The 12,446-nt window shown below is 40.7% G+C and overlaps 2 protein-coding genes across 4 annotated transcripts in view; one reads left to right on the top strand and one right to left on the bottom strand.

Annotated features, from left to right (window-relative positions):
* The window catches only part of rgs6 (regulator of G protein signaling 6), a 48,365-nt gene extending 37,614 nt beyond the window's left edge, over positions 1–10,751 (top strand). For all 3 annotated transcript variants that reach the window (XM_088286741.1, XM_088286740.1, XM_088286742.1), the window contains 13 exons: positions 2,688–2,739; positions 3,486–3,550; positions 4,058–4,134; positions 4,764–4,845; positions 4,971–5,045; positions 5,898–5,999; positions 6,086–6,147; positions 7,335–7,445; positions 8,568–8,693; positions 8,891–9,077; positions 9,252–9,341; positions 9,651–9,704; positions 9,985–10,751. In XM_088286741.1, the coding sequence (XP_088142867.1) occupies positions 2,688–2,739; positions 3,486–3,550; positions 4,058–4,134; positions 4,764–4,845; positions 4,971–5,045; positions 5,898–5,999; positions 6,086–6,147; positions 7,335–7,445; positions 8,568–8,693; positions 8,891–9,077; positions 9,252–9,341; positions 9,651–9,704; positions 9,985–10,035 (1,134 nt within the window). In that variant the 3' untranslated portion in view covers positions 10,036–10,751. The remainder of the gene's footprint in view (positions 1–2,687; positions 2,740–3,485; positions 3,551–4,057; positions 4,135–4,763; positions 4,846–4,970; positions 5,046–5,897; positions 6,000–6,085; positions 6,148–7,334; positions 7,446–8,567; positions 8,694–8,890; positions 9,078–9,251; positions 9,342–9,650; positions 9,705–9,984) is intronic.
* A 1,100-nt stretch (positions 10,752–11,851) lies between these two features.
* Positions 11,852–12,446, bottom strand: part of lama2 (laminin, alpha 2) — a 110,097-nt gene continuing 109,502 nt past the window's right edge. Inside the window, exons 73-74 of the mRNA XM_088286465.1 lie at positions 12,166–12,385; positions 11,852–12,088 (exon numbers count right to left, since the gene is read on the bottom strand). Coding sequence (XP_088142591.1) covers positions 11,928–12,088; positions 12,166–12,385 — 381 coding nt within the window. The 3' untranslated portion in view covers positions 11,852–11,927. The remainder of the gene's footprint in view (positions 12,089–12,165; positions 12,386–12,446) is intronic.

The raw sequence follows: 12,446 nt of genomic DNA, 5'->3' as shown, positions 1-12,446 counted from the left end.
AGAGGCAGAGAGAGATGGGGGGGGGGGGGGGGAGCTAGGAAAATGGCACTCAAGGAACAGGGTTGAAGACCTTTGCTCTATAGAATAAGCGGGTTTGAAGATGACATGACAATTTCAATATTAAAACTTGATGGAAGCCAAAGGACTTGGTTCCGACTATCGAACATTTCTGAATTCGATATTCCAGGGGTCTTCTATCCTGTTCGTTGAGGTGTGATGTCCTACCTGTGCTAATTTTCTCCTGCTGCAACACACCTGATTCAAGTGATCAGTTAATCAGCAAGGTCTGCAGAAGCTGTGTAATGACCCTGATTGTTTGAATCAGGTGTGTTGCCGCAAGGAGCGATGGAAAAAAAAAAAACTAGGAAAATGGCCTCCAAGGAACAGGATTGAAAGACCTTTGCTCTATAGGATAAGCGGGTTTGAAGATGACATGACAATTTCAATATTAAATCTTGATGGACGCCAAAGGGCTTGGTTGTGACTATCAATGAAAAATTCTGTATTCTATATACCAGAGGTCTTCAATCCTGTTCCTCAAGGTCTGATGTCCTGCCTGTGCTCCATCTCTCCTGCTGCCACACATCTGATTCAAATGATCAGGATCATTATCCAGCTTCTGCAGACCGAGCTTATTATCTGATCATTTGAGGTCAGCTGACCTCAAGGAACAGGATTGACGACCCCTTCTATATACCATAAATGCAAATAACTGACTTTGAAACTGAAATCAGTTTTTAATCGACTTGGGATAACGATAAAACAGGCGTTTTCCGCTCCAAACACCTGTCGTAAATGTTTGCCAGCTTGCCACTTAAAGTACCTCAACCCAATTAATCAATAATTGACTACGGAAATTAGCATGGTTGGCATAGAATTATTCCCTCATCTCATGCGGGGTGATGAAACGCTCTGTCCACCATTTGCAGCATCCTCAGTTCTATGTTAGGATCCAGTGACCTTATTAAAAATGAATGGTGATCTGATAAAATATTCATCAAGCGCACAAGGAGCGCTGGTTTGGGTTAGAGTTGACTTAGTTGGTGGCTGCCAAAAGCCTGCCGGAGACCCGTTGCAGTCGTAGAGCGGTAAACCGGTCACGTCAGGAACAAAAAGAAGATAAATGAGTGGCGATATTTCTCTCGTCTTTCATGATCTGGAAACATGACAGCGTTATTGAAGCCGCGCGTTAATTAGCATTTTATCATGAAAGTTCTAATTAAAAAACCGAAACAATGTTTCTCAGCAGGAAAAGCAGCACATGGAAAGATGACAATGAGCTTAGTGTAGAATCGTCTTGTTTGCTTTGAACTGGTTGGAAAGGCCGAATCTCCACTGGAGCTTGAGCAGCAATTTAATTAAAGCAGACAGCGGTGAACGTCGCTGTTCTCTGACCTTGCTTCGCCGGCTTCAAAGTGAAGTGCAAGGGAAGAAAAGAAGCAAAGTAGAGGGCGAGGTGAGCCGTTTGCTAGTCCAGAAGGATAATCTCCGTTCATGTAAAAAAAAACTGTCCAAATATAATTAACGAGGAATTTTAAGTCGAGCGCGTGTGCTACAGCGCGTCAAAACAAAACCGTCAGAAGACTGTTTATTCGTTGACTGCCGCGGCTTTCTTTCCCCGGCTTCGCCATTGTGCATCCCGCGCCTTTCAATGCTGCTCATTTTATTGTGCTGCTGCAATGTTCCCTCGCCTCTGCAAATCCCCGGGATGCCTCTCATACAGGGAGATTTGGAGTCAGCGATTTTGAATCGGTTCAATTTAGATAGGGGAAATATTTTGATCACGCGCATTCAGCACAGAAAGTACCGCGAGGCAATCTCAGTGAGTTTTCACTTTGTCCAAAAAGGCGTCGCTTTAAATCTGTACAAAAGTTTGGGGAGTGCATTTTGGTGCAGCGTTTTGACCGTGTTTTGCGAAAGAACGTTGCGTGACATTCAGCAAAGATGCAAAAAAAAAAAAAAAGTCGGTACTTATGCTTAACATCTATGTATAACATAGTAATAGCAATAATTGAATTTAGGCCCCACCATGTCAATGTTGCATATTGAAAAAAAATTTTTGTCAGGCTGCTATCAGTTACAACAAAACAAAAGTGCGGCTATTTAAACTCATTCACCACCAGTATTGGTAAAAAGACTTCTATACCCGTCAATGGCAGTGAATGAGTTAAAGGGCAAGTCAACCCCCCCAAAAATTTTTAAGAGAAAATGTTCAATGCAGACCTACTAGTCTAAATCGGAAATTCTAATGAATATTGTGTTCATGGAATATGAGTTAAGCAGTAAAGTTCTCCCATTTTCATCATCGACTCAAAATGACATCACAGTTGCTCAAAGCTGAGGCAACGACCAATCAAGAATCATTTAAACAGATGAGCCGTGATTGGTCTTTCCCTGGGCAACTGTGATGCCATTTCCAGTCGAGAAAAGTGACAAAATGGTCGCCCCCTGAGAAGGCTAAAAACGGGGGGATTTTTCTGCTTAACTCAAATTCCACAAACGCAATATTAATCAGAATGCCATATTTAGACCAGTGAAGGCGTAGAGAATATTTTATTGCAAATATTTTTTTTTTTTGCGTTGACTTCCCCTTTAAGTGTTTTGTTAAAGTACAATTAGAAGAAGCATATACCTCTGGTATTTTATTAAATTTTTCCTTTCCTGTTTTGCTCTGTATTCTTCCACAGGCTCCATATTTCTGGCCTTCGAATTGTTGGGAACCTGAAAACACAGACTATGGTAAAAAAAAAAAACTTTCATTATAGACTAATGATGCACTCTACATCAGTGGTCTCCAGCCACTGGGTTGCGGGCTATTTTGGGGCCCCACAATTTTTTTTTTTTTTTTATATATAAATGTGGGTGAAGCATGTCAGATGCTAATTGTCTCGGTCACTTCATGCTAATTAAACACACAAGCTAGCGAAATGCTGAACAATAGCACGTACAAAACCCGTTCGTCACCCCATACAACCGCCCCCCCCCACCCCCCAAAAAAAGTTCATCTGACATAAGTTGAGGCAAGCAACGCTTGTAACGCTGACACCAATACTTGGAATGAAGTGGGCAGATGTAGCGCGTCACATCCATACCACCAGAGAGAATCTGGGATAAGCGGAGGCGGGCAGAAGCGGAGCGTGTCACAACCCAACACAACAAATGAAAGCGTGTATGATTTGTCTTTGGGAGCGATCATGTTCAAATGTTCACACGGGAGTGATGGTGCACCAAGCGCTCCCTGGCAGATTGCAAAAAGCAATGGAGCAGGATTTTGGGGAGGGGGGAACACACACACACACAAGCAACACGATTAGTCTGTCGTCATTTCACTTGTTGTCCTTCAACCTGATGGATCAAGTGTTTTTTTTTTTTTGCACTCTACCCAATAATCTGAAAGCAACAGAGAAGAAAAATTGATTAGAAGACAAGAGTAATAGATGCATCATTCATTTTTTTTTTGCAATATTTCCCCGTGTGCGTCGCAGCCATCTATCTGTGCAAGCGGACCATGCAGAATAAAACGAGGCTGGAGCTGGCGGATTACGAGGCGGTAAGTGCCAAATAGATCCTCCAACCCATTTATTTATTGAGCCGTTTGTCCAGCTCGGGCGACAAACAACCTCGCAAAGGTCACACTCCGATGGAAGCGACATTGACATACTGTATCTGAATTCCATCAAGTTAAACTTTTAAATGGTTATTTGGCGTTTATAAGAGGAGCCTTGCAATTTAACGACAGAATTTGATGACGGAGACTTTTCTGGTGACTGTTGGCTGCGCCGCTTTTGTATTCTTTTTGTACAGAATTTTGAGAGGATTACCACTGCTCACGTTCTTCGCTTAAAAACCATTGCTGAGGCTCTTAATTTCACCCAAATCAAAGAACGGCATTCAAAACACACCCAGAATGATTTGTATGACATGCTTAAAGTCGATGTCTTATGTGGCAGGTACGAGTTACCTTCCAGAGTTCCACGGACATGACTAAACAAATCCTCATTTCAACAAGATTTATTTATTTTGCACTTGATCTAACAATTCCAATTTTACTCGACAGGAAAACCTCGCTAGGCTCCAGAGAGCCTTTGCCAGGAAGTGGGAGTTCATCTACATGCAGGCCGAGGCCCAGGTCAAGTAAGTGGGATCTGTTACTACGGCAACAAGGCCAACTAAAACAAAAGCAATGACATCCGAGCGTGATTATAAAACTACAGAGATCATTCATTGGATGCCAAATCGTGAGTTTTCATACTTTGCGCAACAAAACAAGAAGGGATCTTTCTTGTCCGTTTGATTTACGTTGCGCCAATTCACAACAGAAGTTTTGCCTTCTTTCTAGAAGTCATTACTTCCGGACTATGTCTATTCATTTGTGACCCGTGCCGCTAAGTGAGTTTAACTCATTTGCTGCCACTGGCGGATAAACACGATGCAATTTATTTACCCAGCTGGTAGTGATGAGTTAATTATCAAAAGCACAGCAGTCACAAAAATGTTATTGATGGAACTCCAAACAAGCGTATTTTTGTTGAATTTTTTGAATAAATAACCAAAGACTCAGGAAGCTAAAATCATCACAGTAAAACAGAAAAGGTATTACTATTGTAACTGTCCGGTAGTCTAAATGGAAAGAGCATTAAAATATCAGGACACATACCTCGGGGACTTCACAACCTTCAAGTGGTGATTCATGCTCCTCATCTAGCGCTGATGCTAGGACAGCTTCGGGATTTATTTCTCACCCCGACTGATCTCCTCTGCAGGATTGACAGGAAAAAAGATAAAACTGAGAGGAAGATCCTTGACAGCCAGGAGAGAGCCTTCTGGGATGTCCACCGGCCCGTGGTAAGCCTCCCGCCTGCACTCAGGGGGGATTGCTGCTACTGCTGCTGCTCACCTTATCTCACACATCCTCCTTTGAGAAAGTCCTAGCGTTGTCCAGCAATGTTCTGTGTTGGTGTTTTCCTCAGCCTGGATGTGTGAACACCACAGAGATGGACATCAGGAAATGCAGACGGATGAAGAATCCTCATAGAATTAAAAAGGTAGTCCATATACAATATTTTACATTATTTTTGGATGGGGGGGGGGTTTCCCAGGATTTTTTTTAATGAACTTTTATAAGCGTTTTCTGAAATTTTAGATTTTTTTTTTTTAAAATATTTTTTATTTTTTTGTTTTTTTTAACCGGACGACTGGGATATCCTTGTTCCCTCCATACCCCCCCTCGAATGAAATACATACTACCTCCACCAGTGTTAAAAGTAATGCATTACGAAATAAATATATTTTTTTATTATTATTACGTTATTATTACATAATTACTACATATGCATTATCAATACAATATATGTGCCTTATCGGAGCTTATTTTCAAACAATAAATGGAATTTAAGTTATGTAAAGTTAGCATACAAACGCATCACCTAACACATAATGGAGCAGTGGTGCTTTAATTTCACACTTGATGAGTAAGCAAATATTTTATTTTATTCTTTTTAGGAAAGCACTTTAATGGAAAATGTCCTCTTTTGCAAAGCATCTCTTACACAGTTAATAAAGTTTTTATGATGGCCTGAGTTTGACCTTGGAACTCATATTTTTCATTACAGTAGTTTAAAAAAAATGAAAAGGAAATGAACACATTTTACGTGGTGTATGCTGTTTGTCAACTAGGTTTTGCCGTTAGTAGGTAATATTAAAACTAGCTGTCCCAATTTTAACTATTTGTTAACACGCTTTCAAGCAATGCATACTTGTTATGATTAGTGGCATATCTTAAAAAAAATCAAATTAATTTCTATAATTGTGCTCTGTTGTAATCGTGTCAGCAAGAGTATACGTGAAATGTCTCTCCCTTTTCTTCCGTGCTCTTCATCATCCTCCAATGGTGCCAGTCAGTGTACGGTTTGGCAGAGGAGGGCACGCAGTCACGAAGTCCGATCCATACTCCCTCTCACCACTCCAGGAAGGGAACTAAGGAGGACGTGGAAAAAGAGGTAACAGCACAGAACAAAAAAATTAGATCATCACACATTAGAAACTATGTTCTAAATAACTGAAGCTATTTATTTCCTACTTCCAGATCTTATTCTTGAATGCCCAGCTTGATCGACACTGCATGAAAATGTCCAAAGTTGCTGAAAGGTAAAAAAAAACCAAAATGATTGCAATAATATAAAGTGCCTGATTTCCATCACAGACTCTGACATGCAAATGGGCTACGAACACGCCCTTCCGAAAATCTTCCTTTAAAATAAAAGAGAACAATAAGTGGCTCGAAACCACTCCAGGGTGTACACCACCTCTGTAAATCCAGTTGGGATCAACTCTAGCTCTCTCGATGCCCTAATGAGGACAAGCGCTATAGAAAATGGCTGGTTCCCATATTGGCTCTATACGCTTCCCCGCAAAGCCTTCCCTCTTCTGTCCCCTCCCTCAGGTCAGTGGGCACAGTCATTACCTTGTAGCAGAGCAGCAAAGCTGTCATTACGGGCAGCCATGTGGCCCACCGCCGCCACTGCGCCTCCTTGACCGTTTAACCTGCTGACATGGATCATCGGACAGAGTTAATTGGTGCTTCGCAGAACGCGTTTGCACCGTTAACCCATGAAACAGCTTGCCATACAGTATCAATCATGAGGAGGAACGACTGTATTAATTTTTAAGCAGTCTGTTTCAACCTGAAACGTACTCTTGGAGTCAACGAACAAATAATATATCATTGAAGAAATATGAATTATTTTTCATAGTTTCTTATTCTTTTTTTGTACTGTTTCACAAAATCTAAGATGACTATTTTTTTTAAACATTGGTTGAAAAAAAATATATAAATTGTTGGCTCTCCAAGTGCCACAATAATACAATACAGTAGTGCAGTAGGCCCACGTGTCACCAAAACAAGGCATTTTTTCCCCCAAAAGAATATTTGCTTTGATTTAGAGAAAATAGAAAATAGACACAGTTTGAACATTGCCACTCTGATTAAATATATGATAATGTGGGGAAAATACAGAATTGAAAGTGTACTCAACATGAAAGCTTAATAAAAATGTCTTCATAAGGGTATGAAAACAAGTATGCATGTATAAATGATTCTAGTCAAATGTATTGTACTTAAAAGTTAAATACAACTGAACCGTATTTAACAAATAAACGGTGCTGGATTTAAAAGTTGAAGCGCCTGTAATTGATTATTTGGCGTGCCACTAGAGGGACCCCCAACTCCCACCAGTGTTACTCATACCAAACGTTGAGAATGCTTGGTCTTCAGCAAGAACGAAATGGAAACTATGACGTTTGTAATGTTTCATCTTGTGTGATCTCTCTGTCAGTCTGATAAGCTACACCGAGCAGTACTTAGAGTATGACCCCTTGGTGACACCACAGGAGCCGTCTAACCCGTGGACCAGTGATGACCAATCCTATTGGGACTTGGAGGCCAGGTACACTCAAAAATCAGTTAGAGTGCTCCGAAAACTTTTGGTGGGAAGTTTTGATTGGGGAATTTGGAAAAGTAGACTTTCAAGAAAATTCATCCGATTCACTTTATTCCAATTTCAACATATTCCAAAAATTCACTTCTTGAAGATTATTTTTTGAATTCCAAAATTCAGTTTTCGCCAAATTGATCATTTTCAACCAAAAATTAATAATTCATTCCAAAGGACACATTTAACATCATAGATTCCCATCAATGTTCCCATTTGAAATTCAACATATTCAGCACATTTAGTTCACCTTGGTAGTGACTTTCAACATGCCAAAAGATTCCATGTCCCGCAAAAAAAAAAAAAAAATTCCCATTAAACATATTTTTCAGCTAATTGGATTTTCCTTTGATTTATTTATAGCCTGCTTCTGCAGTGCCCATGCACACCATACAAATACATCTTCATTTTCTTGTCAGCGAACTGACTCAAAGCTGACGCATTCTTTAAAATAAATAATCGAGTGGCTTTTTGCAGCGAACGAGTGTCGGCGAGACACAGTAAACGAAGCTCAATGCGGTAGATTTAACAGCTCCATAAAGCTCCATGCGGCATATTTACAGGTAATTACTTTGAGTAATGAGCTATTTTCTGGAGGAAATTCAGAGGTCACACTGATTAATCAATCTAAATCAAATCACAGAGCGCCGCTTATGTGTTGCGGACAATAAAGGACGGTGTCAATGAATTGATGTCTACTGAATGCGTTGGCGGGAGGATGAAAAGGAACTGAACCGAACACAATTTGGGCATGGAAGATATGGAAGGAATGTCAAAGGTTTACCGTGAAAAGAATGGTTTTGAAATTGGATTGACAGTTGAGTGGGATGCAGGGCGGGGGGCTTCAAAGCATACATGGCGTTTGAGAGCGGAGAGAACGACTTGCATTTTTTCTTTTTTTTTTTTTTTTTTTTTTTTAGTTGAGCTTAAAAAAATATATATAAATAAATAAATAAATATATATATATATATATATATATATATATATATATATATATATATATATATATATATATATATATATATTTATTTATTTATTTATTTTATTTCTCTCACTCTGCCATTGTCAACCCAAAGCAAGGAGCCCGGTCAGCAGAGGATGAAGAAGTGGGGTTTCTCCCTGGAGGAGGCCTTGAAAGACCCGGCAGGACGCGACCTCTTCCTTAAGTTCCTGGAGTCCGAGTTTAGCTCTGAAAACTTGCGGTGAGCACACGGCCCGTTGCCATTTATTTTATTTTTTTTGCTGCATTATGAAAATGATCACTTTCAAATAGCCAATAGCCAAATTATAAGTATTATGATTTGGCTATTTTAAGCTGCTATGATTCAAGCTTCTATCTCTTGTGTTGCTTTATCACCATCAACACTGAGCCGCGTTTCACTGATTGGATCTTGTGTAGCTTCTGGTTGGCCGTGCAGGACCTGAAAAGAATCCCACAGCAGGAAGTAGCACAGAGAGCGCAGGAAATCTGGGCCGAGTTCCTGGCCGAAGGGGCTCCCAGTTCCATCAATCTGGATTCCCACAGCTATGAGCGCACGAGCCATAACCTCAAAGATCCCGGGCGTTACAGCTATGAGGACGCACAGGTTACTATATTTTCTCAGACGATATACGGGACAGGCGTGTTCAAGTCGCAAATGAAATCAGCTGTTTCGTATTGTGCGTCGATCCACTATTTTATCCGAATGAGAAAACTGTAGTAGATGACTTATGGAATTTATTGTGGTCATCTTTTGCCCCCATCTGTGCCGTGTGTTCAGGATCACATATATAAGCTGATGAAGAGTGACAGTTACACTCGCTTCCTGCGCTCCAACGTCTACCAGGACCTGCTGAACTCAAGAAAGAAGGTTTGCCGAATACACGAGACAAAATGACATTATCCGCAAGGGGAGATCTTGCAGTTTATTGGTGAAAAAGCACTTTCCATCCTATAACCTCCTTCCGCTCCATCCGGAAACCTCACATAAACGCCCTCTTCCACCGGTGTGAGTCCAGGGAAATATAAAACGAACAAACTCCGCCCATTCGACTACACCTTACGCTAGACTTATACGAAGAACAAAAATAGGACCCCACCTGTGCACTGTCTGTACTGTAACAATTCAGCTGTTGGTGGAATCTCCTCCCCTCACATATCGATCACTTTCTTCCTACAGCTGGAAACGGAGCAGGGGCGACGGACCTCACTGGAGAAGTTCACGCGCAGTGTGGTGAGTTTTCACTCAACATTTACGATAGCGACAATGGGAAACAAAAATTTTAATCGACTCTGTCAACAGAGATATCGGTACAGTAGCGTGTATAATTTTGTTGTGATATCATTCATTATATTATCTATGGGGTATATGTGCCAACACACTGTAATTAACTCAGTTACTGCCATTGACGGCTAAAGACGTCCAAGATCCATTTTTTTTTTGTTCCTCGTACTTGAATTTCCTGCCCTGTGCTTTTTTATAAGAAATATTTTTACGAATGGCGTCTCAACAGGGCAAGTCGTTGACCGGCAAACGTCTGACGGGCCTCATGCAGTCGTCCTGACGAGGTCTGGACTCTGAGCTGGATGCATGGTTCCCAAAGGAGCGTGGCGTGCGCGTGTGGGGTGTTGTGCGGGAGGCCATGAGGGCGCCCGACTGCTGGACTGAAACGCCACCGCGCTTCATAACTCTCCCCAGATGAGTTAAAGAAGGCCGACAGCATGCAATAAATCATCCGAGCTGACTCTGGGACAGCGGAGTGACAGTGGGGAGGAGACTCACAAAAAAACAAAGTACAAAAAGTAAGTGGTACTCGTTCAAGACACCTGGTTGGGTTCTTTCGACACTCACGTTTCTACGTTAGAGAGCTGCCGAAGCTATCCATTTACCTTAATTGATGTGAAGAAAAAAAAAATGAACCTTGGCTGACAATGAGCTTAATGCTGGTGTTACACCTTCTATGGATGTGAGCATCCATCACCATGGCGATGTAGGACGGAGACTGTGATTGACAGGGAAAATATTCAGTATAACCGCCCACTCGGAGTGAATCTGCTGGAACATTGCACAAAAAAAAAAAAAAAATACAAACTGAACTCTGTATAGTGATCTCGTTACAAAACACAAACTGTAATACTTATGACGCGTACATTGATATTTGCCAATGTATTCCAATCTTCCAAACATTCCACTTCATGCAGCCACAGCTTCGAATATAGTGGGCGACTCTCCAACCATTCTTATGTAAAGAAGAGGATGATAATAAAAGAGGAATGCACAAGACAACGATTTGGCCTATTATTATGGACAGTACCAAGCATGAAGTCACGGGTGTTTATTGGAAATGAACTGTGTGCGTGTTGCGCGCGTGTATTTGAGTAGAACAACATAGTACACGTAAATGCTCATATGAATTTATTTTCTCTTTAGTCAACCTCGACAACTCGTATTAAAACTATGGAAAAAAAAACAAACTGTGCTAAACGTTGACTTACAACGAAGACTAAAGGTTTCCCGCTTTTTAGTGTCAAGTGAGAAAATAAAGAATATTGTTCAGGTAAGTAAAATGCTATTTTTTTAGTTTCATTTCTATTAAATCAACCATTTAAAGTTGAGCCGTCGCAGCGGGACATAAAGGCATTGGTGTTGCAGCAGCGACACCTACTGGAATTTAATCGAGGTACACGTAGACGTTGGAAATGGACAATACCCATAAAATGAATAAATTCCAATTTTTATGTTAGAAAACATAAATAATTGAAGCAGAAGCTACTGTACAGGTATTACACGTCAAAGACTATCAGTCAACAAATAAAGTCAAGCTTTATTCATTCATGTCGCACCTTTTATAAAAAAAAAAAAGAAATTGTGGTCAATTGCACAGCAAGCGGTATGGAAAATAGATACGTGGAAAGAGGGGAGAAAAGGAAAGGTTCAGGTGTGAAATTAAAAAGAAAAACAAGGAAGTCAAATTATGCTATGAGATTGTAAACTTTTTTGGGACACCACAATGAATTATTGCAACTGTAGTTCATTACCATGCATTACAAATGGTTGTATGATGAATTTTTTGTGTCTATATATATATATATATATATATATATATATATATATATATATATATATATATATATATATATATATATATATATATATATATATATATATCCTATGTTAAATTAATACCTCTGAACATTTTTTTTCAATGCAAATTAGTCAAGTGGTAATGTTGTGGTTGATGAGGTGAAGTGAATTTAACTCGCCAGTTGCTCAAAAATCCAAGATCGATTGCGTATGATTATTTTGAATGGTAGAGTGAATATTGTGGTGAAATGACGCCATCACTAACAATAGTTGATTATGTTTCACTCTGGTAAGGAAAAAAAAAAGTCGCAATCAAAATTTAACCAGCGTCGGGAAAATGCAAAGTAGCTTAATGAGTAGGTCGGTTGTTAATTAAGCAGCAACGGCGGGACATGAGAGGGGTTGGACTCCTTTGACTTCCAAAGCCTTGTTGAAGTGCACCTCCATGACCTTTGAGGCTTTGGTGATCTTCAGGTTCCTCATGCAACCTCTGAAGGACGTGCGGCTGGACAGAGCGGCTTGACGAACGCCATCTGGAGAAGTCGTAGATGATGCTGACTTAATACTTTGTCTATGTCTGTATTTACCGTGACATTTGAAAGCCTCATACCCGGGTAGCCTCCCACGTAGATCGGGTCGTTGGTATCGCAGGTGTTGGAGCGGGCGTTGGGACTCTGAGCTTGGCTCTGTTTCCCGTCCACCAGCAGCTCCACCCTGTGGCGAATCTTGTTAGCGACAACAGCGTGCCACTGGCCATCACAGAAGCCGTCGCCGTTGGGAACGTGCAGCGCCGTGATGCGTCCGGCGCCATTGTCCACGTGGAAGAGAAGCTAAAAGGAGGACATGTATCTTAAGTTGGCATCAATCATCTCAGCACAGTAGCACCTTTTT

Source organism: Idiotropiscis lumnitzeri, chromosome 21 (assembly GCF_059441095.1).
Source record: "Idiotropiscis lumnitzeri isolate Australia: NSW breed Sydney's pygmy pipehorse chromosome 21, RoL_Ilum_1.0, whole genome shotgun sequence".
Taxonomy (NCBI): domain Eukaryota; kingdom Metazoa; phylum Chordata; class Actinopteri; order Syngnathiformes; family Syngnathidae; genus Idiotropiscis; species Idiotropiscis lumnitzeri.
Note: the sequence above shows the minus strand (reverse complement) of the source record. Positions and strands in the feature narration are given on the sequence as shown.